Source organism: Trichosporon asahii, assembly GCF_000293215.1.
Source record: "Trichosporon asahii var. asahii CBS 2479 unplaced genomic scaffold scaffold00018, whole genome shotgun sequence".
Lineage (NCBI taxonomy): Eukaryota > Fungi > Basidiomycota > Tremellomycetes > Trichosporonales > Trichosporonaceae > Trichosporon > Trichosporon asahii.
Window position 1 is genome coordinate 1,330,265 of NW_014040906.1, and position 24,035 is coordinate 1,354,299.

The window sequence follows — 24,035 nt, forward strand, 5'->3', positions numbered from 1 at the left end:
CCCCGGGGCGCCGGCGCCGCCGCTGGCGGACGCTACGTGCCCCCCGGCCAGCGCGGTGGCGGCCCGGGAGAGAGCATGTTCCGGCCCCGCGACGACTTCCCCACGCTGCGTGTCACGTCGCTCTCGCTCGACGCCGACGACAGCGACCTCCGGAATCTGTTCGAGCCGTTTGCGTCGCGTGGCCGCCTGGCGCGCGCCAATGTCGTCAGGGATCGCGAGACGAGGGAGAGCAAGGGCTTCGGCTTTGTCTCGTTTGAGAACAAGGCCGATGCCGAGCTCGCGCTCCAGAAGATGAACGGCTACGGTTACGACTCGCTCATCCTCAACGTCTCGTGGAGCCAGCCCCGCGAGCCCCGTCCTTAAAAGGCTGTATTTTGTACACTCTACACGTTACGATACCGCCAGATATTTGTGTTATACCGCATGCAGATATAGCTTCATACCACCTGTGAAACTAACTGTTGCTCATGCTCATGGAATCGCGTCTAGACAACCAAATGACATTGCGGCCAAGACCTATGGGGCGCTTGTTTACAACATGGAACGAGGCCTCCTCGCGTTCCCTATCTCACTCCTCTCTCCCGCTCTCCCTCTAGCTATGGGGACAATCAAAAACAGTCCATTGTTCATGTGATGTCTGTCGACTCAATCGACCCAGTTCGGAATCAATCCTCGATGCAGTGTGGTCGTGCGTTGGGTTGGTCGCGTGATTCTGGGTGAGATGGATGGGGGCGTTCTGCAGATCCAACGCTGGGCAGCGCGACCTGGGGTTCCTAACAGTGATAGATGGGGGATCCAAGTATGTCCAAAATCGAAGAATGAAAAGCCTCGGGTTAACTATAGGTTATAGTTCACACACAAGGAGAGCTCTCGCTCGAAGTCTGCTTCGTTGTTCCCTACTTATTAACAAGAGTACTTTTCTTTCCAAACCCACGCTAAACCGGGAACATTGCTCCCTCCTTGGATAGCGGCTCGGTACCATTTCGCGGCCTCCTTCACGTCCTTCTTCACTCCTCCGATTCCGCGCGACAGGATCTCTCCCAGTTCTGAACGTCAATTACCAGAGGACTCGAAGGAAGAGCGGGAAACTTACGCTCTTGGGCGCCCAGGTCGCCAGTGGTGCCAGCCAGCCTGAGATACTCGAGGCCAGAGTTCTTGTCCTTCTTCACGCCACTGCCCTCAAGGTAGCAGTTCGCAACCTCAGTCAGGCCAAGCGACAGATCAGGCTGGAGAGTTAGCCATGTGCTCGCGGGACGTCCGTCAAAGCTCGAGCCGGTGCCTGTTACTGTGGACCGAGAAACCTTGTTCTTACTTACCAGAAGCTGTCGGCGCTGAGCGGGCGTAATGATGACATTGCTAGTTTTGGCAGCGCGGAGGTCCACTGGAGACTCCTTCAGGCCAACGTCGCAGGCGTGAACAAGCTCGGCGAAAGCTTTACGCTCATCCCGAGCGACTCCGAGACTGATGTATGTAAGCTTCGGACGCAACTAATCGAAAATGATCAATACGAATACTCACCCGTGACGAAGTGCGATGGCATAATGTATCAGACCCGTCGCGCTGCCCTGCTCGGCAGCCTTCATGAATAGCCAAGCCGCCTTGGGCAGGTCACCCTTGTCACGATGCCGCTTAGCCTGGGAAACAAGATCCAGCTCTTCCTCCGACGATCCCCGCTTGGATGAGCGAGAAGACAGCATGGCCGAGGACGCGTGGCGTCGAGGCTCCCGACGCCGGTGCTCAGAAGCCATGTCGGACATTGACACTGGCGATCCCATCTTCTTCCCGCGAAGCGGCGCCTCGGCGGGGAGCGGAACCTTGGCGTACCGTCCGCCACGCAGAGTGTCAGACGAGCTGGAAGCATCACCGAGCTCGTAGACCGAGACGAGGTTGGTCTGGCGACCATTGGGGCGACCAATGCCGATAGATGAGCTGTCTCCTCCGCGGTGAGGCGAAGGTGAAGCGCTGGTAACGACGACGGGAGGGACCTCCTCAGGGGTGGAGGCACGAGGCCGAGACTGTACAGGCGGCCCTGGGCTGGTTGGGATGCCGCGAGGACTCCTAGGCGAGCGGGAGCGCGTCAGAGGGATGTCAAGGTTCTCCGGAGCACCTGGCGGGGGCGGAGGAGCCGCACGCCTTGGGATCACGATCGGACGCTTCTTCTTCGTCGAGCTGCTGTTGAGAGACGCCTGTGAGGAGTTGTTTGGCGTGAGTTGCGGTGCCCTAAGGAGCGATGATCCAGGCGCAGTTGCGACAGGGGTTGTCGGTGACTCATCGCTTTCCTTGGAGCCTTCACTGGGCACAGGGCTCAGTGATCCTGATCCTGTGGGCTGGTTGATGGCCACCCGCAGACGCGATGTTCGGCCATTAACATTCGAGGAGGAGCTGTAGCGCTTGGCGTCACCGTTGGTGGACTCAGGGGTGTTGGCGTCAAGCCACTCGAAACCATTCTCATCGTCACCCCAATCTGAGCCCTGCTCGCCATGCACGCTCGCAGCGTCATCAGCGATGTGAGAGGGCTGCCCAACAAGGTGTGGTTGAATGGCCTCCTGCGGACGCACCGGGACGGAGGCGGACCGGTTGGTGGCAACAACAGCCGCCATAGCTGCGGCTGCGGACGGCTGAACCTCATCGCTCGAGGCCGAATGTGACCGTCCGTTCCGCACAGATGGAACACCCTTCAGAGCAAAAGACGAGTCGGTCAGGGCTGAGCGAATGGCGCCGGCGTGGGCGTAGGGCATATTGTGGCTGAGGCCCTGGCGCGTCGGCGTCGTGGAACGGGTGTGCGTCGGACTTCCCGGGCTCCCCCTAAGTGTGTCCCCAGAAGCAGTGCGCTTCGCACGGGGAGTAGAAGGTGATGTCGGCCGCTCATCGACGGCCATGTAGTCGTCCTCGCTGCTCTCGCCATCGGTGTAGCACCGCTCGTCCGATTCAGAGTCGCTCGCGAGGTCGATCGGGCCCGTGTACGGTGAATGGCACTCTGATGAGGCAAGGGATATCGTCTCGAGGCCGCTGTCGACGGAATAGATGGAAGGTGATCGGAAGAGGTTGAAGTCGAGAGCGGGAATGGGCTTGTCGGCATCTGTTGAGTCGGGCGCAGCAGACGACGGGGAGGAGGAGATTGTGGAGGGTGCACCGCCGCCGACGCCTACGCCCGCGCCCTTCACGAGCTGGTCGAGAGGAGAGTACATGCTGGCACACTCCTGCGGTCGTCGTGCGACCGAAGCCCTGCTGATCTGGGCTGTGTTGCTGAAGGGGGGCGAGTTGCGGGTGGGGGACAGATTAGATAGGGGGCGGTGCTGCCGGGGCAAAGATGGTGGTGACGAGCGTCGCCGGTGCGCCGAGTGGAGGTCGTTGCTGGTGCTCGGGATAAAATATCAGGTGGTTAATAGCAAGAGTGAAAGGAGGGGCGAAGGGGTGGGAGGGGTTGAAGCAGTCGTTGAGATCAAACAAGAAGTGATGTTGAACAGGGAAGACAATACGACGCGGTGGATAAAGCGGTGTGTTGGGTCGGGTGGTTGGCGTCGTTGAAATGAGACAATGTCCTAGCTGTCCTTAGACGTCGCAAGGGCACCGTTCCAATCGCTCGCTCGGTCGTCAGGTCAGGCGGCCAGATCGAGGAAGAAGGGTGCGTGCGCACGAGGAACCGGGGCACGAGAGGGGGCCAAGGGGTATGCTAGGCTGCCAGGTGCCGGGGCGATCGTAGTGGTGGTTGGTGAGGATGAAAGTGATGCTAAGCGTTTGCGTACAAAGCTAAGTCGGTTTGGCGTGCTTATGCTCGTGCCGGTACGCCGGTGCTGTCGCTGCTTGGGGTGGGGTCGGGGTCGAGTGCGGGGAAGAACCAGTAGGCAAAGTGTAGGCAAAGTGAAGAAGGCAATCAAGAAAGGGACGGGTAGAGTTACGGAGGACCTAGGAAACTAAGGTAGGCCAGGTCGGGCGTCCAGGCGTCCACGCGCGTTCCAGTGATGACCTTTTCTGTGATTTGCGTAACGGTCTGCCGACGCGCAGGATCCGCGGAGCGATGATCAAGCGATCAGGCGTAGTGAATGCACGAAAGGGACGAGGCGACGGTGGGGGGGTGGGGATAGGACGAGGTACGGGGGAGTACGAGAGGCTCGAGAGGCGAGAACGGGTGGATGGACCGGTGGCCAATTGACCCAGGACGGCGTGAATGAATCCAGTTGCAAGTTGGGTTAGTACGAATCTCTCGAAACAAGCTAAAATGCTTGAGCACCTGGCGTCCACGAGCGCGGCCAACACAGCCTCCCACACGCCAGGCGGCGAACGGCTGCTACGGAACCACGACGGTCTACGCCTTCATCCGAAATACGTATCCTGAAGGATGCATTATTGGGTGCATTTTGACGGCATCGAGACAGCAGAGGCCGAGGGTGCTCGAGGGTGGAGGGCCAGGCTGTCCCGTGGAGGCCTGGCGCGTCGGCGCGGCGCGCGATGGTGGCGGCGGCGGTGGTCGTGCGTCAGGCGACCTGACCGGGTACAGCGCCCGAGGGTGCGCCAGGGAGCACGGTGAGCCCAGGACCTTTTGTGTACGCTAGCGAAGGACGATTAAGCATGCATGCAAGAACCGAACGGGTCAGAACATCAGTCCGTGACGAGAATCACCCAAAGGGGTAACTCTAAAACGAGGTCAACGACAACACCGTGTCGAGGATCGAGGACAGAGGTACAGAGGTAGGGCATGAAGGGCAGCAGGGCCGAACAGGTCCAGACCGCACGGACCAGCACCGGTTTTGATCCCGCGGCGGTAGGTGCTGTGCTGGTGCCGCAGGCCAGCATGCAGCCAGCGCACTAGCGTACCAGCGTGTCGCGGCGCGTCTGTCCAGGATTACGAAAAGAGGGGCAGCACGCCAGGGTCCCAGTGGCCACAAGGGCGCGCGCAAGAGCTACGCCAGGATGCCGCAACCCCAGGGACACGCCAGGTTCGCAGAGGCCAGAATCTTATATTTGCCACCAGCGTTGCCACCCTTTAACAATCATTCGAAATACCGCCGGGACCCTAATCTGGCCATTCACGGACGCGTCGCATTGCATAACGAAGCCTAGCGATCCCATTTACTTTCGTTGGATCGTTAGCCGGGCGTACTCCGCGCACCGGGCGTGCTAATCCGCGTCAAGCTCTGAAAAGATGAGTGCACTCGTGAGCTGCATGATCGCGCATGAATGCCCGACTGAATGCACCATGTGCCGAACCTTGCTCTTCAACAAGAAGTGCCTTGCCAGGTCTTCGAGACAATAATAACGCAACCGAAGCTTGCAGTACGTCAGACAAGTGGCCAGACTCGCACACAAACAAGTCTGGTCCCTGTGCTCGGCTGTCTTCATCCCCACCTGCTACGCGCTGCGGCACTGGGTCACCTGATCATTTTGAGTGGTTCCGACACAGAGACATCCTGCGATTTTTACGACATTGGGCTGTCACCTGCGCATTCTATGCTTCGCCGGAGTCACACTTGGCGTGCCGGCGGGCAGGCGTGTGGAGCTGCCGCCGGCCAGAGTCGGCTTCACGGCCATGTTCCCTGCCAAGTGCACGAGTGTGGCGTCCAGTATGCCTCATGGTTCCTCCAGAGTTGCGGGGTGGGCGTAGCAGGCCGCATGTACGTGTCCTCGTGAAACCGCGTGTGAGAGGGCGTCGACATGCTTGACGCAGGCAGTCGAAGGTTAGATCGAGTCTGTGCCTCGGTGTCCCCAAGAGACATGAGACAGACGCTCGTGTCTGGGCTGCAGTCGGAAACATGTTGCCAGTCTCAAAGTTATCAATGCCGTTCCTGGCTGCCCAGAAGTCATTCCTGGCGGCTGCAGGTGGGCAAGTCACCCGCCCCACCGCGTCAGTGGCTCTGTGGCTCCACTCCAGCGACCCGGCGGCGACAACGGTGGCTTCGTGGCTGCATGGCTGAGACTGTTCAACCTGATGTTGACTCCACACACCGATCCGATCAGTCCCAGTCTTGATCGGTGTCAACATCTGTAACAGCTTCGCATTCCCCAGCTCGTATCGGAGTATCGGCGTGTGGAGAGTGTCTTCTTCCACAAAGCCGACATTCCTCGCTTCGCCGAGTGAGCTCCTCATGAGCCCACTTGCCACATAATCGGAGCCGACAGACGACTGCATGGTGGTTTGTTTATCTTTCTGCAAGGTCTGTCACTTGAATGCCCGCCGATCGGTCTCAATGGCCCGGCTGATCGGCGATGCGTCATGCGAATGCCGCGCGGCCCCACTGCAAACTGAACGTGACACTGGATAAGTGGCACAAGAGACATGAGCACCTGACCACCAGTCGTTGATGGTGGAGCTGTTCGCCGAGATGAAAGTCTCGAGCGGGTCGAAATCGAGACTCGGGCTGTTATCGGATCCGCAGTCGTGCCCATTTGCCGTTCGAATGGCCGGTCATGGTGTGGGATCCGCCTGATCTGCCTCCGCTCGCGGGCAAGATGCACATCATCTCGTACTTGCTTCTCGTCATGGTCTCCCGTTGTACCGCCACAGTTGTTCCGAACTTCTGAAGCGGCAACGGATGCACGTGTTCAACGCATGCTCCGTTACACTACCGTACTCTGTCCCGCATCCCTCGCATGAGCTGTGTGCTTTGACTTCACACTCAGCTTTGAGCCCCAAATGTGCCAGCAAGGTGGCAGTAAGCATAAGCGTACGTAATGCGTTGGTCGAGTGATTGGCTGCGTGAAACTGAAGAATGCCCAGAACTCTGATCGCCCAACTACAGTTGCAAGAGGCAGTACAAGCATTGCGGCCATCTATGCTTCACCGATCGTACCTGCTGCCGGTCCCACTGCTTCACAATGGGCGCACGTAGTGCATTGACGGAGATTAAAGTATTCCTGGCCACAACCCAGCGGAGAAGGAAAGTAAGACGAAGATCCATGAGCGTCGCTCGATCAGAGCAGCACGAGTGCGTACTGTGTCACGCTGTCAGCGTGCGTGGTCGTCGTTCAGTGTGTGAAGCCGGGACGCCGGGTCAGGGCCTGACAAGCATGCAGTCAACTTTGCCACACTGCTTCTGCACGTCTACTGCGACTGGGGTACAGTGGGGTTGTCCGGAAGACGAGTGGACCGAACGTAAGCGCCGTAAGAGACGTAAGACAGCTGCAAGTCGTTGAAGATCCGCAGGCTTTAAGCTTTCGCAGCCCGCATCAGGTCGAGACAAGCTAGGCGTCCCCTGGCACGTTGCGGAGGTGCGGGGTATGTGAGGCCCGGGTGAGACATGCCAACTAGTCGCTGCGTTGCGCTCGGAGATATCGTGGGGTACATCTGGGCGTGATCTGAGGCGCACTGCATGCGCGCATCCTCCGACGTACCGACGGCGAAGGTTGGTAGCTCTGCTTAGCGCGACATGCAGCTCACCTGACGCTGCACAACGGCAGCTGGGAGCGCGCAAGCCATGCACCAGCGGACGCCGTACGTACATTCGTCCCTTGGACAGAAGTACGTACACCCAGACTCCAGACTTCTGCTGAGAACCTCGTTGCATGGGAATCCGACCCGCACTGCGCACACCCGCGACCCCGGCAACATGCTTTCCTCCTGTTCCGCATGTGCCGGAGGCTATGCGCTGGTTTGCGACGGAGGTGCACGTCCGAAACAAGTTGGCCGACGCCGCGTCTTTCTGGATCCTGTCGCTTTCATCTCCACCAATAGCCAATAGCCGTCTGTGCATGCTCGACACTCGCAGTACACAGGACGACCTGATGAGAGGCGGATGCTGGACATTGGAAACAGATCCCTACGCCCTCGCTTGCTCGCGTCCTGATGTCTGGGCAGGATGAAACCTGGTAAAGGAACGGGACGGGGCAGAAAGCAGGGCTATATCGATTAAGCGATACCGAAGGACACCGAAGCAGCTGTCAGCTGCACGTAAGCAGCTCCGTAATCTATCCGAACGGACGGTACGGTCTCCGACGCAAACAAACAAGGATTCGTAACCCCCGCTTTCGCTGCTCCTATCTTGTGTTCATTCCATGGGCCGTGGGCAAAGCCGGGCAAAGGGAGCTCCAGACCCATGAAGAGGAGAGATCGCTGATCTGCACGTCCGTTCCGCTGCTGCGTGTCAGTGCACTTTGTTGAGCCCCTCAGCGCCCCGCCGCCCTGCGCCCTCCGCGATGCGTGATCCGTGACGAGCTCTGTCCATCGTATGATCGTATATCGCACAGGCGCCTGCCTCCTACACTCCTACCGGCAGACCGGTAATGTAGCCGTACACACCAAGGCACTGCCCGCTCGCCGTCAGCCCACCAACCCGTCCAATGCGCAGTGCATGACCGTCAGCCTCCTCGGCGAAGACAGTGCCAGAGCAGCAAAAGAAGGAAAGGAGGCTGGGGGTTGTCGCAGGACCACAGGAAGAAGGAAGGGGAGATGGGTGCCTTGCCGCCCTGCTCGCCCTGCAACCCTGGCTGCGCTCATGTTCTCGTGTCGACCTTCTTTCTCTTCAGTGCAGATATCCTCACCGAAGACTTCGCCAAGCTCCTTTCGGCGAGCGCACCGAGTCGCAGTTGGGATCCGAGGGAGCGCAGTCTCGCAGTTGTGCTGGCGTCTCAAAGATCCAGTGACATGAAAAGCCGCAAGAGGTAAGAAGCAGCGTTTGGCAACAGCAGCGCAAGCATGTAGTTCAGCCGGCTACGATATGCGCTCAGACCGTTACGATCCAAGACACCAACGCCATGTAGCCAAACCGGCTTAGCTATGAATGGATTGCAGGATCAACAGTCGGACCCGCCGCCGCTTGCGCCGGTACCGCTGTGCCGCGCCGCCCATTCCGGCACAGCGTGCACAGCGGCGGCGAGCACGCTGTACGCTGATCAGGTCGCGTTAGCGCGTGCTCAGCCTGCTGAAGCTGTACAGAGTCAGGACAAGGACGCGTCTGGACTGGATTCATGTGGACCAGTGCTGGACGGAATTCAGGTGCATTCCTGGCCGCCCCTATGCGGTCCTGCCTGCCACCCCACGCAGGCCATGCTGGCCATGCTGGGCCCGGTGTATGGAAGCTCATAGGCTAGAAGGATTCCATACCTCCACTCTGAGCAGCAGGCGAGGGGCCGTCGCGGCCCTGGACCCTTGAGCCGCCCTTTGACCCACGGCGTCCCTGGCAGCTGCCGTGCAGCCAGCGTGCACTGGCCTTGTGCAGCGGCATCCTGGCTAGCTGGCTCGAGATCAGCTGGCCCATCTCGTCCTTGCGCCCTTGGTCGTGCCCGGGGTCGCCTGCCGCGCTGCCGCCGCTGCGCTGCCATTAGACCCAGGGCTATTCCTAACCAATGCCTAATCCCTTGGCCCCCCGCTCACTATTCCACCCAGCAACGCTACGCTCGCTCGTCTCGTCCCTCCAGGCCCTCCAGGCCCTCCAGGCCCTCATTCATCCTTTCCTTACCCTGCCCTCCTCCCTTTCCTCGACCACCGCCTACTGCCTGCTGCCTGCTGCGCCTCTGCCACCGCCGCCAGCTCACCATCTTCTCATCCATCCATCCTCCTCCTCCACTCACCCTCACCCATCCACCGTTTCTGACACGATTCACGATCACGACCACGGCCATCGCACAGCTGCACAGCCTCCACCCGACTCTACCGGCGCTTCGACTGAAAAAATCGATCGCATCGAGATTTCCTCTCTAACCGGGAAAAGCATTTCTAGTACCCCAGTGTATTCCCCATCGCGCTCAAAACGCCTCTCCCCCTCCGACAATTAGACATTGTCCCAGCGGACTCTTTTTCCCTGTGCTCGAGGTCTGAACATCATTACCCATTCAACTACCTCATCCACCCGTTCGCCGTACCGGATCTCGCCCAAAGTCGGTCATCCATAGACACATCGGCCGGCTGTCTGAGAGCATTCACGCATTGTTTCTCTCACAAGTCTTCTTCAAGACAATAGGACACCGCGCCCCATCCTCGCGATAGCGTGAACTGGTCGCCAGCACACCAGCCGAGGTTGTGTGACAAAGGGGATTCAGTAGACCGAGTCTCGCTTGGTCCACTCGCTCTCCGCACAACACCGTCGCATTCCAACTCCAAACCGACCCTTCAAGACCAGAAGACCCGTTCGTTAGCCACCTTCGCGCCTTGCGCGCACGTCCCTCGCGACCCATATCACTTGGATTATTCATATCGGCAAGTCGCGTGCCGTCGTTGTTCTCTCCCTATCTCTCCCTCGCAACCATCGAACAACCCATCGTCTACGTCAGACGCCCCCTCACATCAGACATGAAGTCACTGAGGCGCTCCCTCAACAACAACGGACACTCTCACCCTCACGGCGGCCAAGGCGCTCCCAACGTCCCTCCCCCGCCCCACATCGCCCACGGTGCCATGTCCCCTCCAGGCTCTGCCGGAGGAGGCGCCCCCGTCGCTAGCTTTGCGAACCCTTTATCTCGCCCTACGGAGAAGGTAGCCCCGCCCCAAAAGGTCATCAAGGCTCTCAAGTCACATCGCAGTACAAACCCTCAGGAGCTGTCCTATAACAAAGGGCACTTCTGGTACGTGACCGGAGAGCGTGAGGGATGGTACGAGGCTTTAAGTGAGTCATCGCTTCTGTGAGGAGACACTAGTGAACCAGACCCTCTCACTGGATCGCGCGGCCTGGTTCCCAAGGAGGACTTTGAGGAGTTTAGCAAGGGCGGAAGGCCACAGGGCGGAGGTCATCAGGCGACCCCCAGCGGCGACCAGTGAGTGCTTCGCCCGTCGGCCGGTTTGGCCGGATCTCAGATGATAGGCTGACACTATCCAGTTCGCGCTCCATGTCCCAGGGTGGGCAGGCTCGGCATGGCGACCGGTCATCACCAACAACTCCTATCGGTGCCCCGAACTCGGCGCCTACGACGCCTGGCAAGAAGCCCACTCAACCGTGAGTCATATCGATTTCAGCGACCCTTTACTGACGGCAAGTCTTTATGCCATTGTGCAGTATGACTTCCACGCTGAGCGCCCGGACGAGCTCGAGGCCAAGGCTGGAGAACCCATCGTGGTCATTGCTCAGAGCAACCACGAGTGGTTCGTTGCGAAGCCTATCGGCCGCCTGGGAGGACCCGGCCTCATCCCCGTGACATTCGTGGAGATTCGCGACCCTCTCACTGGCCGTGCGCTCGACCAGTTCCCGTCCACCATTCCTCAGGTTGAGGAGTGGAAGAAGGCTACGGCCGAGTACAAGGCTGCCGCCATCCCTCTGGGACGACTGGACCTGCCTGCGAACCACCACGTTCCCAACTCGCCCTATGCGCCGCCCCCGAACTCGGCTGGATCTCAGAAGTCGAACGCCCGCACGAGCTCGCCCACGCCGGCAGCTGCTGCTGTGGCTAGTGCGCCTCGAAGCTCCGGCTCCCGAGAACACCAGAGGAATGCTTCCCAGGCAAACTCTGTGGGACAGGGCTCCGCGCAACGAGGGTACAAGCCGGAGCAGGACCAGATGCTTCCTCCCGGCGAGCTTGTCCAGCTCGGTGTTCCATCATTCCACAACGAATCTGGAAATTACTGGTTCCGGCTGCATGCCTCGTTCGTTCCCGATGAGCGTACTCACCCTGCCTACACGCTAAGCCTGTACCGCACATACGAGGATTTCTACGACTTCCAAATCACTCTCCTTGACACCTTCCCGTCGGAGGCTGGTCGCCCACAGCCCGGCGACGACCAGGACAACCCTCCGCCCCGCATCCTCCCCTTCATGCCCGGCCCTGTCGACGAGCAGATCGACGACGAGCTGACGGAATACCGCCGCGACGAGCTCGACGCCTACGTCCGAGCACTCCTCGACCTCCGTAACAAGGGGGCTGGCTACATTCTGCGGCACGAGTTGATCCGGACGTTCTTCGCTGTCAAGTACGGCGACTATTGCGAGGAGACGCCTCGCCAGGCCGCCATCGACGAGCTCGAGGAGCGTCTCGGCGACATGGGCTTCGAGAGCTCGGCGTCCAACAACTATGCGCGGGCACGGACGGGGTCGCAGCAGTCGAGCGGTCTCGGTCACGTCCGGGCACCCAGCAACGATGCCCCAGTCGTACACCTGGGCCACACGCGCAACCAGTCGAGCGGGGTGCACGGCGGCCCGATCACGCAGTCTCCGTCGGCGATGGCGAGCCCCTTCCCGGGTGCGATGCACCAGTCGAACCACTCGCAAGGCGGCAGCGGCGCCGGCGGCAGGCAGCACCCCGCCGCGCAGAACAGCACGGGCAGCACCTCCTCTGGTCCCGTGCCCTTTGTCAAGATCAAGATCTACGACGGCACGACCGACGACCTCATCGCGCTCCGCGTCCAGCGCAACGTCACCTACCTCGAGCTCATGGACAAGGTGCACCAGCGGTTAGGACCCGACATCAGCACGCTGCAGTACAAGGTTGGCGGGGGCCCTGTCGGCCCCAATGGCGCCGGAGGGCAGAATCGGCGTATCAACAACGACCGCGACCTCGCCGACTGGATGAATACGGAGGACCAGAGGCTGATCCTGTACGCGGAGCCGTGAGCTCTGCGGCAGACGGCATAGACCCCACCCCATGCTCTCCCTCATTTCCCACCACAACCACAGTCTCTTCCTCACGCACTTTTGGGTTTTGTTCAGCTTTCTCCTCTCTCTCCTTTTTTTATTTCTCTTTCCTTAGATATCACGCGGTACGCAGGGTGGCACGTTGAGCACGTATGAACGCAGGTAGCCCGACAGACAGACATAGTAGCAGATGAGACAGATAGCAGGTGTTATAGATGCCCAGAGACGAATGAATTTGAAATAATGTCCACAAGCAGTGTGTTGAGCATGCCGATATACGTTGACTCCCTATGTCATCTGATCCGCAGTCGGGAGATCTGAATCAGCGGTACGATCAGCATCTCTAGGCTCACTGCCGCTCGAACCACATCCCATCTGACACCAAGTGCGCAAAGCATCTCGACACGACACACATCATATAATGGCATAGTACTGCTATTTACATGGTCGAGGTAGGTAAGGGGGAGGGAAAACATGTCTACTGCTGCTGTACTGCAGCCCACTACTGCTGCTGGTATCCGTCTCCGTACTGCTGCTGATTATACTCGCCGTAGCCCTGGGCATAGTTGCCGTCGTAGTATTCTCTGTCGTCGTGGCTCTCCGAGTGCATCTGCATCTCGATCGGGAGCTGCATGCCCATCTCGAGCTCGTCCATCTGGCCCACGCTGCCGACGCCTGCGACCGCGTTCGCGGCAGCCATGGCCTGCTGCAGCTGGCTCGCGTCGAGGTTCTGCTCCTCCGTCGTCTGCTGCTGCTGCTGGGCCGGCTGGGTCGATGACTCGCCCACCTGCTCCAGGCTCTGCAGCGCCGCCGAGTCGGCCTCGTACGTCGGCGTCGCCTGGTATGTCGAGTAGTCGAACTCCTCCGGCTTCTTCTTCTCGTTCTTCCGCCGGGCCTGTCCGTTCGGCTTGCGGCGCTTGTTCGCAGACTCGTTCAGTCCGCTGCTCGACATCGACACCTTGATGCCCGGGTGGCCCTGAGCGAGGGCCGCAGCAGCGGCAGCCTTGTGCACGGCCGTAGCCATTGCCTCGTTCTCCTTCGCCTGCTGCGCCATCGCCTCCTCCTGCTTCATGCCGCGGCCCTGGAAGCCACCGTTCTCGAACCGCCAGAGGTGGTTCTGACGGATGCGCCAGCCAGCGATGCAGCCCTGGTTGAGCTTCTCATAGTACATGTCGGCTCCCTTACGCGCAAGGTACGTGCGGACACGATGCGCGGAGCAACGTCCCTCGTCTCCGTCCCACTCCTCGGGGTAGTGCTTGCGAATCCAGTTGACAATGTCGTTGGGTTTCTGTCATGTCAGCCTCTGTTGACGCAGACAGGGGGCGCATCCACCACTAAAGAGCCTTCATGCGTTGATGCAAGTCATGGGAGAGGTACTTACAAGAGGCCAGTTGTCATTGCCATTGGAAAGAAGGGCACGGCCTGCAAAATCAGTAAATGATGCGGTGGCGAATTTCAATGTGGCCGAGTGGCACAGTGTCGCTGCCACTCTGCTAGGACTTGGGCGTCAACATACCGATGAAGAGGTTCACACTCGCATTGGGGGGAGGCTGGTCATGTCAGCTCAACGATCGTCATCAGTTTGCTTACCGGAGGCCACTTGGGATCCGGCTGAGCGGCGTTAGGAGGCGCCAAGGCACGAAGCAGACGCGCCGTCGGTGAACCAGGCTCGTCATCGACCACCGGGATCTGCGACTCGTCCTGCGTGAACGGTAACGGGGAGAAGTCGGTGGTGTGAGGGTTGGGTGCCGAAGCGATGCTCTCGGTGATGCTTGTGGGCTCTCCCGGAAGGCGGGTTGATCCGTTAGATCCATTGCTGCTGTGGTGCGGCGGGGGAGGAAGGTCGGCGAGCTCGGGGTCGATCATGGGCTCCGCGGCGGCGGAGTCCTTGTCACGGACAGGGGAGGGCGCCATAGCGGTGGGAGGAAGGCTGTGGGCGGCGGTGGCGCGAGGAAGACACGAGTTGTGTGCTTAGAGGGACTGGACGAGCGCGACACTGGTTGAGTGTAGTGAGAAGGGCGTGGCCGGACAGAAATCGATGGAGATCGCTTGAGGAGTGGTGTCGATTCGATGCACGAGATGAGTCGAGTTCAGACCGTTTTGTTGTACTGGAAGAAGGAAGGACGGAGGGATGGTGGATGGTGCAATCGGTGAATGTAGATGCTGTCGACGACAAGAGAATCGTGATTGTATGAGGAGGGAGGTGAGGGGAGAGAGGGCAGGGGGTGTAGACGGGATCAATCTGCCGGGTTCCTCCACACACTGCACATAGCGCCTGGCCAAAAACGGGTTTAGGCGGAATGACACGTGATTCGACAGGTGCATATCACAGACTACCGCTATGCATTATGCATTGCATTGTGTTGTGCTTTTCGCTGATGGACGGGGAGGAAACCAATGCATAATGAGAACGCCTCAGGTGTAGTAACGCGTGCCACTTAAAGTACTGCCACTTGCATTTGACTGGGAGGGAGTGGAAGATCAGAGGGGAGGGCTGCCACGGATTACATTGCGTTGCATTGTTGATCATGAGCTGCGGCCACATTATCGTGTACTGCCATGAGGTTCAATGGGCAAAGGGAGGCTTGCTTGCCATAAACCACCTGGTTATGAAGAACCGAGGGAGAGCGAAGAGGATGATAGCGATCTGGAAAACGGTCCAGGTTAGAACGCCGACCGGTCATGACAGCGGGACCTGATGAGAGCAACCACGAGGGACGCGTCTCATGCTTTGTTGATTTCTCTACATCCACCATCCATCCACGGTCATGTCTCACGGTAAGTTCATAGCCATTGAAGATCCGTATCAACGCATGGGGTATCCCTGTGCGCAGGCTTTCGAGGCGAGATGCTCGCCTTGCGTAGGAGGGTTCTTCACCATCACCGCTGGCGCGAAGTGTCGCGGACTCGACGGTCAAGCTCGAGAGACCATCTGCTGACGCTTGCCTTTCTTTCCGAACCTTCTTCTGCGTAACGTCTTTATTGTGCATCCACTCAATCAGCCGTACGACGTATTCAGGGCCGTTTCACCACCAACACCGCTTCCGAGGCGTACCAGCGCCAGCTGCTCGCGCCAGTGAAGCGATGGCGCAAAGGATGGACAACACCTGCTGGGCTGCCGGAGGGAAGCACATACAAGGTAGGTGGTAGCCACACCTGGTTGCTGCGGCCCCCGGCAGATTGACAGGGTAGCTGACCGTCAGGTGTGCAAGTGGATTCGTCTTGATGAGTCCGCCTCGACCCCGTTCCCCGAAGATGATTTCGACGACTCCGAGCCGCCGACAGCATCTGCCACGCCCGCACGAGGAGTGACCGATACCCCCCGGCCGATGGAAGATGATGAGCCGACACCCGCTGAAACGCCGGCTGTGACGGGAACGCCGGCTGTTGGAGAGACTCCGGAGACGCCCGCACTGGATACGCCAGCAGGTGGAGAGACACCAGTGACCGAGACTCCGGCCGAGCCTGCAACTGAGATCCCCACTGCGACGGAGACGCCCGCTGAACCGTTGACCGCCGCTGAACCCTCGCCTGCTCCCGAGCCGTCCGTCGCACCCTCGGAGCCCGCTGCGGTCGCCGACGTCCCGAGTGAGCCGACGGCGGACGATGTGCAGGGGGAGAAGAAGGAGCCGAGCCCTGCCGAGGGTACGCCTGCGGAGGCGGCACAGACGGAACTAGTGGCGGCGGTGGAGCCCGCGATTGTCGACGCTGTCATGACCGAGACCCTTATCGAGGAGGAAAAGCCAGCTGCTTCTGAACTCGCTGCCACCGAAGCAGTATCTTCCGCACCTGTGGTTGTTGAGACAGCTCTCGCAGAGTCCGTGCCCGCCGCCCCGGCCACTGAGCCGTCTGCCGAGCCCTCTGCTGCTCAGTCAACGGAGACGCCAGCCGAGCCAACCCCGCCTGCCGCCGAGGTGTCGTCTGTCCCCGTAACTACCGAGCCTGATGTTCAGCCTGCCGCGGTGGCCCCCGAGGAGGAGAAGCAGGCGGACGCTCCTGTTTCGAGCGAGCCTGCTGCTGAGGTCGCTACTGAGGCGTCTGCAGAGGCTGCCGCCCCGGCCGAGCCCTCTGCTGCTCCGTCTGCGTCCGCTGAGGCAGAGGTCGCCGCTCCTGAAACGGCTGCGGAGCCGGCCACTGCGGCGGGAGCGGAAGAGCCCGCCCCTACGGCTGTTGAGACGACGGCGGAGACATCGACCGAGGCGCCTAAGGAGGACGAAGCGATGGCAGTTGACCCGTAGACCACGTGAACATGTATTATATGATTAGCTTTGCAACTCGGTTTTGCTCAAGTTCAAGTGTTGTGAGCTTGTTGCCAGTTCTGCTGATCTGACTGAATAGCAAAGTGCGAGACGGGACAATTGCAAGGAATCTGGGGGAAGAACAGCTGGCAGGGATCGATCTGCGGGCGACGCGCGGAGACCAACATTGGCCAGACGACATTGACATGTGGGGTGATCCCTGAAAATCAAAGGCGATGTCACACAAGGCAGGTGATTAGCGCCCCTTTCTCCCTGTTCTGCACAGTTCTGCACAGCACCAGACCCCTTGCAGTTGCTCGGCGTTCACACCGTCACCGTAGATTCCATGCAATCCCTGCGGCGCCGCGCCCCCGCGTGCCCGCCGAGCGCTCGGTCCCGATCCGCCGCAGCGCCGTGAATCGCGCGTCGCGTTGAGCACAACAGTTTAAAGAGTGGGATGGGTGCAAGAAAGGTCAGATCATCCCTCCCCCTTCCTTCCTTTCACTCGCCCAAAACAATGCGCAACATCACGCAATACACCCTCCTGGTTGGGGGCTACTTCTCCAACATCAGCGTGTTCACGTTCGACCCGGCGGCGACTACCTCTGTGGCCAACTCGACTCTGCCCCCGGCGGGCAACTCGACCCTCCCTGCGACGCTCCCCTCGGCTGCTAATGCTACGGGCCTCAAGTTCGACGGAGCGGTCGCACACCCCGCGAACCCGACTTGGTTTGAGACCGAGTGCGGCCTGTTCGCGGCGGCGGAGAGCGCGGCCAACGTCGTGACCCGTCTTTCGTTCACGAACAACACCCTCAGAATTCTGGAGCAGGTCTCCGTCGGCGGCGACCCGGTGCACTGTGAGCTAATTCAGCGTTTCTTGAGCTAATGCCAGTGACGACAACCCCGGACTGCAGCGGCCTGATCTCTTCGAGCTACTCCAACGGCACCATCAGCTACATCCCCCTGCTGCGCGAGACGGGTGCTAACACCACCCTTCCCATCAGCAACTCGACCGCTACGTCTGGCAACGGCTCTGCCGCAGCTGCCGCGCCTGCCTCGCCCGCGGGTGGCAATGGCTCTGCGCTCGCTGGCGCTCTCGCGGCTGGAACGGCGGAGGGCCGGTCGTTCGGGAAGGCGGTCACTCTGCGCTTCAACGCGACGTACCCTAACGGCACTGCGCCGCAGGACCAGAGCCGCGCGCACTCCTCGCTCGTGCACGGCGGCAAGATCTACACGGCCGACCTGGGCAGCGACCGTATCTGGATCTCGCGCTGGGCTAACGGCTCGCTGACGCTCGAGGGAAGTATCCAGACGCCGAAGGGATTCGGACCGCGCCACATGGTCGTGATCCAGCCAGACGAGACGCCCGCCGCGCCCAGCCTGCCTTCCAACGACTCCTCCGCCTCTGCTTCGCCCATCTCCACCCCCTCTGCCGCTGGGTCCGCCGTCAAGTCTGCCGCGCTCGCGCCCCGCGCCAGCCCCACCCTCGTCACGCCGGGCACGAACGCGACCAAGCCGCGCAGTGCGATCCTGTACGTCGTCGGCGAGCTGTCGAACAAGGTGGCCGCGTTCGAGCTCGACTCGCCTTCCAAGCCCCTGTTCGAGGAATCCGTGATCCCCCCCGGCCTCAATGCTACGGGCATGGCGGCGGGCGAGATCATGCAGAACCCGCGCAATGCGTCGCAGCTCTTCGTCTCGAACCGCCTTGCCGCCAAGTCCAACCCGAACGTCACTGGCGACGCGGTCACGATCCTCACGCTCTCAGCGGACCGTAGGGCGGTCGCTGGGAAGAGGTTTGTCGACACGCACCTCAACAATATCCGCGGCATGAAGTTCTCGCCCCATGGTGACTTCCTCGCCCTCGCTGGTATTGAGAAGGGCATTGCGATTTATGCTGAGCAGAACGGAAACTGGACCCAGGTCGCCAAGTACGACGATATCGAGCAGGCGGCCGACTTTGCCTGGATCGCGGGCAAGTCGTACTCTGCCTAACCCTGTAACTAGACATAGCCTCATGCTGGCCATGGAAACTTGACACTGTGCACCGCACCCGCCTATAACTTCAATGTATTAACAGTCAATTATTCACACAATGCAGAAACAGAACCTTATATTACATGTGGTACCGAGAGGTGGGTATGTTGGTCGTATGCGTAGCACACTGCTGTCTTTATAGGCTGGCTCTATGGGTAACAGTGTGTGTTGAGCCAGGTTTACTTCTTCTTCGCCTTGCTGGTCGTAGCCTTGCCAGCAGCGGCCTTGCCCTTGGCGCCCTTGGGCTTGACGGCCTTGATGAGCTTGTCCTTGGTGTAGTCGTTCTCTTCCGCCTCCTCCTTCTTCTCGTCCGGCTCCTCGGGCGGGACCTCGTCCTCCTCGAACACCTCCTCGTTGTCCGGCGCGGGCTCGTCCTTGATCTTCTTCGCCGCTGCCTTGGCGGCGAAAGCGTCCGCGCGGTGGAAGGCAATGGGGTGGTCGCGCTTGTTGTACTCGCGCGTGAAGCTCGACTTGACGGCCGACGGGATCTTCTTCAGGATCTTGTCTTCCTGCATCTCGCCAACGCCGAGCTCGACGAAGGCGTCCCAGTCGTCCTTGCCCAGGTAGTACTCGTCCATCATGTCGATCGTCGGTTGGATCGCGTCCGCACCGTCGTCGATGAGCGGAGTCACGAGCTTGTTGGCGAGTAGGGGCATGTATTGCTGTCGGATCTCGTCGCGGCCACCAGACACGCGCAGACGCATACGGATCTGAATGTCTGTCAGCTCGCGCTGCAGCTTGCCCTGCTTCGAGTTCTGGCCGAGCCACTGAGGGAAGGAAGGTCCACCCCAGCCGCCGCCCGGAGTCGCACGATTTGTGCCGTAAATGTTGTACGCAGGCGCAACGGTTGATGTGACGGCGTGGAGGGGAAGGAGTGACCAGTGCTGCTCGCCGCCGTGGATCATCTTGTCGACGAGGTCGCCGTCCGAGATCCAGTCTGCGGCCTTTGAAATGAGCTCGAGGTTCTTCATGTCCTTCTCTGGTCCGTCGAGGTTGTTTAGGACCGCGGGGTTGGTCTTCAGGTAGTGCTCCTGCATGAACAAGGGCACGAAGGAGAAGTCGTGGAAGTACATCTCCATGCGGTCGCTCAGCGTGTCCTTGCTTGTCCTCGAGAAGGAGTACGGGCCCGTCAGCTTGTCGATGATGGTGAACGGGGTCATGATCGTGTTCTTTTCATTCAGCTTGAGCAGCTCCTTGCCCTCATCGAAGTTCATCTCCGATTTGCCGAGCTTGTACGTGGACAGCATGTTGAGGACCTGTCGGATATCGGAGCCAGTGCCCTTGATGAGCTCATCCACGACGTTCGTAGGGATCTTCAGCTTCTCCTTGTGCAGAATGGAGAGGATGCGAGCACGGATCTCGAGGGGTCCAGGCCTATAGAGTCAGTCACGGTTGACATTGTTTTCCTTACCTTCGGAAAGCCATGTTGGCCGTCGTGCCCCAGAGCGGCTTCATCTTCGGAAGGTTGCGGTCATTGCAGATGAGAATGATAGGAATCTGAGGTCAGGCTAGCTGTACATACCTAGCTTACCTTGGTCTTCTTGATGAGAGCGTTCAAGGCTCCGACACCGCCACGGTCACCAGCCGACATGCCGTCGACCTCGTCCATGATAAGACAAGTGCGAGAGCTGAGGTCATCGATGCCCGTGACCGTCGTGGACATGACTCCCTTCCCAGCGAAGTAGCCGTCGAGCGACGTGTTGTCAATGTTGGTCGCATTCTCAATGAGCTTCTTGCTGCGCGTGTCACTTGCGTTGAGTTCGAGAGGTGAGTAGCCCGATTCGAGGGCTTTGATGTGCGCAGAAGTCGTCTTGCCGATACCTGGAGGGCCAGAGATAAGAACTGCTCGGTATAACCCAGAGCCATCCTTGCCTGGCTTCCTGAAGCCTGACTTGTAGTTCTTTTGCCTGACAGATCAGCTTTATGCAGGGAAGACAACTTACCAATTGGCCAGCCATTCGCCCAGCTTCTCGACCTGTCCCTTGTTTCCGCAAATCTCCTTGACGTTCTTGGGTGCGTACTTCGTGGTCCAGAGCTGGGCAGAGGCTGGGACTGTTTTCCTGGACGGTTAGCGGAAGTCAAATGGTGCAACGTACTTTGTAGCGACGCCAGTTTTACCGAGCGCGGCTTCCTTCCGCTTGCGCAATCTCTCCTCTTCCCTCTCTTGCTTCTCCATCTCCGCAGCAGCCTCCCTGATCTTCTTCTCCTCCTTCTCCCTCTTCTTCAGTGTAGCCTCGTCAGGCTCCTCATCGCGGTTTCGAATGAGGTCGAGGAATCCGTCCTCGTCCAAAGTCGGCGTGCCGATCTCCTTGATCTTCTTCAGCTTAGACGGGCCAGCGTTGTCTCCTATGACTACGTAACTGGTCTTCTTCGATGGCGCCCCGGTGACCTTGCTGGTCTGTCAGCCTCACACCCAGAACCCCGCACTCACGCTCCGTATCGCTTCGCAATCTCGATGGCATCGTCGCGACCAAGAGACTCGAGCTCGCCGGTGAAGACCAGAGTCAGACCAGCCAGGCAGTCCGGCTTGCCTTCAGGGATGTCCTTGGAACCCGGGTTGCGAGGGCCCGCAGCCTTATTCTGCATGTACTGGCGGAAGCTGCGCGGTCAGAGGTTTGAAGTATGAAGGCACGTACTTGGACTTGGGCTTCGGCTTCTCGTCCTCGTCATCCGTTTTAGCCTTGGCTTTTCCCTTGGCGTCAGGCTTCTTCTCCGGTGACTTGGACCTGGAAGCAGGCTTCGCCTTGCTCTTCGCCTTCGGCTTAGGAGCTTCTTCCTCTTCACTGTCGGACTCCAGAAGCTGAAAGTCAGTGGCCTGCAATGCAATTCGCTCTAACTTACGATTTGCGGCTTCTTCTGGGGCGCAGATTTGGCTGGCGTCTTCGTCTTTGGTACCGCCTTGGGTTTCGGCTCCTCGTCCTCCTCGTCACTACTGAGAAGCTGATCGTAAGCGTCTTCCCTACAGCTGAAACCCACGATCTTCTTTGACGGTTTCTCCTCTTTCACAACCCTCTTAGCAGGGCGCTCGTCCTCTTTGTCTTCTGGTGACTTCCGCTTAGCTGCGGTCTTGCGCGGGGAAGACCTGGTCTTCTTGACCTCGGGTTCAGGGCTAGAGTCGATCGCGATGGGACGCTTCTACACACATTAGCTCTATGCAGCCGGTATCCTGGTGTGCTTAATGTGCTTACCGATGAAGAAGCAGCTGGGAAGTGCTTGCTCGTCGTTGCTTTGGGCCTGAACTCGTCAGATGTGAAACCTTGGACTTGACCTACCTCTGCGGCTTCACCTTGACATCCTCATCGTCGCTCGAGTCTCGTGGTCAGTCGCGCAAGGAAACGCCGTCTTACCAATAAGAATAGGAGTGTCAGTCGTCCCCGTCTTCTTAGTCGGTGTAGCTTTCTTCGCAGACGCTCCGCCGAACTGGTATCGTCAGCAATTCATCTTCTCGCACTTGGAACCGGTGGCCAAAACTTCAAAGCGCGTCATAGTACAACAATCGCGTCGAACCCTGTCCAGCGAACTCACGAAGCCTCTAATGTCACCACTTCCAGACGCCTTGGACTGGGACGCCTTCGAGTCCTGGCTCTTGCGCCTCGGCGAAGCTGACGGCGGCATGGGGTCGGTGTAGTGGTCGTGAGGATGGCTTCAGGTTCGTCATTTCGATATGACGGTTGACGCGTACAGCCTCCACCTCGGAATCAGATTGGGCCACGGACGCGACTGACTATTTGGTGCGTTGCCCGGTCTGTCGTACTGTCGTCTCAGTGGTCTGGGGTATCAACAGCCGTTCTGTGCATCATAAAAGCATCATAGAGATCATAGGTATCGTGTATGTGTGTACAGCAGTGCAAGCTCCGCTACCAGGATGGACGAGGTACGCTTTCGAACATCTGCCCGCAAAATCCGTCTCGCACCGGATTACCCGGCGCCCGATTGTTTGTGGCCGATGAAGCCACATTCATCGCTCCTGAGCCGACCTAGCTTAGCACTTCGAGAACGAGAACGAGCACGAAAACGAGGACGAGAACTGCCAGACACTGCGCAGTTGACGTATGCAGATTCAAGTTATATTGCTCACTAACGTTCGTGTAGCTCTTCTTGACTGCCCGACTGCCCGTGCACAGATGCTACGGAGGTCACAAGTCCGCCAGCGCCAGAGTCAGAGGGGCTTACCCTGGACTTGGGGTCCGGATATCTCTTCATATGCCGCAAACCTGCAAGCATTGAAGAGATGCGCAAGCGAAGTACAGCCGTTGGACGTTGGAGACTTCGTCTACATTGTTCCTGTCCGTGGAACAGCAAACGTCAACTAGAAGGAGCTCGAGGCGACCTGCAGAGGTTCGTTAATGTCCAAGGCCCAGAGGCAGCAATCCCTGATTCCTCGACGTCAGCCTAGTGTTCAGGAGCTCAGGAGCCCCAGCCGATACGGGCCTCATATCGCGGACAGTTGAGCGCTCTAGCGATGTTTAGATCGATCGATGTGAACGTGGGCGATAAAGCTAGTGTCGTCGCTCGCTGTCGCCGCGCCCGAAGGCCGTGGACACGCGAGGCGACCTGAATGTGTGCCTCGTTTGTGACGTCGTTTGGGGGTGTTGTAATGGTCGATAATAGTCGGAGCCAGGGCGATAATAAGGAAGCGGTCTAATGATTTAATGTTTGGGAGGTGGCTTGCTATCCGTGCAGGCGCACCCTGCGCCCTGACTGGACTGGAGTGCTGCTCGCCTGTTGCCCGGCGCCTGACGCGCCTGAAGCGCCTGCGCCTGATCCTTGTTTCCTGACACGAATACAACACATCACCGCACCTTGCTCTCCTGCAGTCCTCCGTCTCCATCCCAGGACACAACCCAATCCCATCCTCTCTCACCCCTTCTTCATCTCTTGCCTTTTCTCAAAGCTTCGCATCAAGTTTCTTCTTCGACCAGCTCTTTCTTTTCCTCACTGCAACACCCGACCGCATATCCTCGGCGGACACACGTTCGGCTTGCTTCTTCCTCCCTAGACGCCAGGAGCGCTAGCTAGGCCTCTGCACCTCGGACTCTCCCTCACTTCTCCCTTGCATTCGACTCGACCAGTCAGCCAGTCAAAGGCGTCTCATCTCTAGAACAAGTGTTGTTTGTGACATTTGGAGCCGCCAGATACGCAGACCCATTCTCATCGAAACCTGAACAATCGCCGCTCCGCTCCGCTGTTGTTTTCATTCTGAGCTGTACCCCGCCGATCAACAGCAACAGCTTAAAGCGAGCTCGATTGCCTAGCCGATTCTAGGCTCTGT

At 59.3% G+C, this 24,035-nt stretch overlaps 7 protein-coding genes across 7 annotated transcripts; 4 read left to right on the top strand and 3 right to left on the bottom strand.

Moving 5' to 3' along the window:
• Positions 1-75: 75 nt before the first annotated feature.
• A1Q1_00206 (eukaryotic translation initiation factor 3, subunit 4 delta, 44kDa) lies at positions 76-363 on the top strand (the record flags this gene model as incomplete). The annotated part of the gene is made up of 1 exon (XM_014326534.1): positions 76-363. One exon carries the CDS (start codon positions 76-78, stop codon positions 361-363), a length of 288 nt encoding a protein of 95 aa, XP_014182009.1.
• A 540-nt stretch (positions 364-903) lies between these two features.
• Positions 904-3,188, bottom strand: A1Q1_00207 (uncharacterized protein; the record flags this gene model as incomplete). The annotated part of the gene is made up of 4 exons (XM_014326535.1): positions 904-1,046; positions 1,094-1,226; positions 1,317-1,461; positions 1,519-3,188. The coding sequence occupies 4 exons, from the start codon at positions 3,186-3,188 to the stop codon at positions 904-906; spliced, it is 2,091 nt and encodes a 696-aa protein (XP_014182010.1).
• Positions 3,189-10,222: 7,034 nt separating this feature from the next.
• A1Q1_00208 (protein scd2/ral3) lies at positions 10,223-12,470 on the top strand (the record flags this gene model as incomplete). Its single annotated transcript, XM_014326536.1, has 4 exons — positions 10,223-10,494; positions 10,567-10,683; positions 10,746-10,862; positions 10,904-12,470. The coding sequence occupies 4 exons, from the start codon at positions 10,223-10,225 to the stop codon at positions 12,468-12,470; spliced, it is 2,073 nt and encodes a 690-aa protein (XP_014182011.1).
• Positions 12,471-12,993: 523 nt separating this feature from the next.
• Positions 12,994-14,405, bottom strand: A1Q1_00209 (uncharacterized protein; the record flags this gene model as incomplete). Its single annotated transcript, XM_014326537.1, has 4 exons — positions 12,994-13,779; positions 13,873-13,913; positions 14,008-14,041; positions 14,082-14,405. 4 exons carry the CDS (start codon positions 14,403-14,405, stop codon positions 12,994-12,996), a joined length of 1,185 nt encoding a protein of 394 aa, XP_014182012.1.
• A 1,170-nt stretch (positions 14,406-15,575) lies between these two features.
• Positions 15,576-16,729, top strand: A1Q1_00210 (F5/8 type C domain protein; the record flags this gene model as incomplete). The annotated part of the gene is made up of 2 exons (XM_014326538.1): positions 15,576-15,630; positions 15,684-16,729. 2 exons carry the CDS (start codon positions 15,576-15,578, stop codon positions 16,727-16,729), a joined length of 1,101 nt encoding a protein of 366 aa, XP_014182013.1.
• Positions 16,730-17,246: 517 nt separating this feature from the next.
• Positions 17,247-18,721, top strand: A1Q1_00211 (uncharacterized protein; the record flags this gene model as incomplete). The annotated part of the gene is made up of 3 exons (XM_014326539.1): positions 17,247-17,517; positions 17,559-17,586; positions 17,644-18,721. The coding sequence occupies 3 exons, from the start codon at positions 17,247-17,249 to the stop codon at positions 18,719-18,721; spliced, it is 1,377 nt and encodes a 458-aa protein (XP_014182014.1).
• A 221-nt stretch (positions 18,722-18,942) lies between these two features.
• A1Q1_00212 (purine nucleotide binding protein) lies at positions 18,943-22,378 on the bottom strand (the record flags this gene model as incomplete). The annotated part of the gene is made up of 11 exons (XM_014326540.1): positions 18,943-20,137; positions 20,175-20,218; positions 20,295-20,663; positions 20,707-20,815; positions 20,860-21,123; positions 21,195-21,362; positions 21,400-21,563; positions 21,605-21,898; positions 21,952-22,049; positions 22,111-22,183; positions 22,289-22,378. The coding sequence occupies 11 exons, from the start codon at positions 22,376-22,378 to the stop codon at positions 18,943-18,945; spliced, it is 2,868 nt and encodes a 955-aa protein (XP_014182015.1).
• Between the last annotated feature and the right edge of the window lie 1,657 nt (positions 22,379-24,035).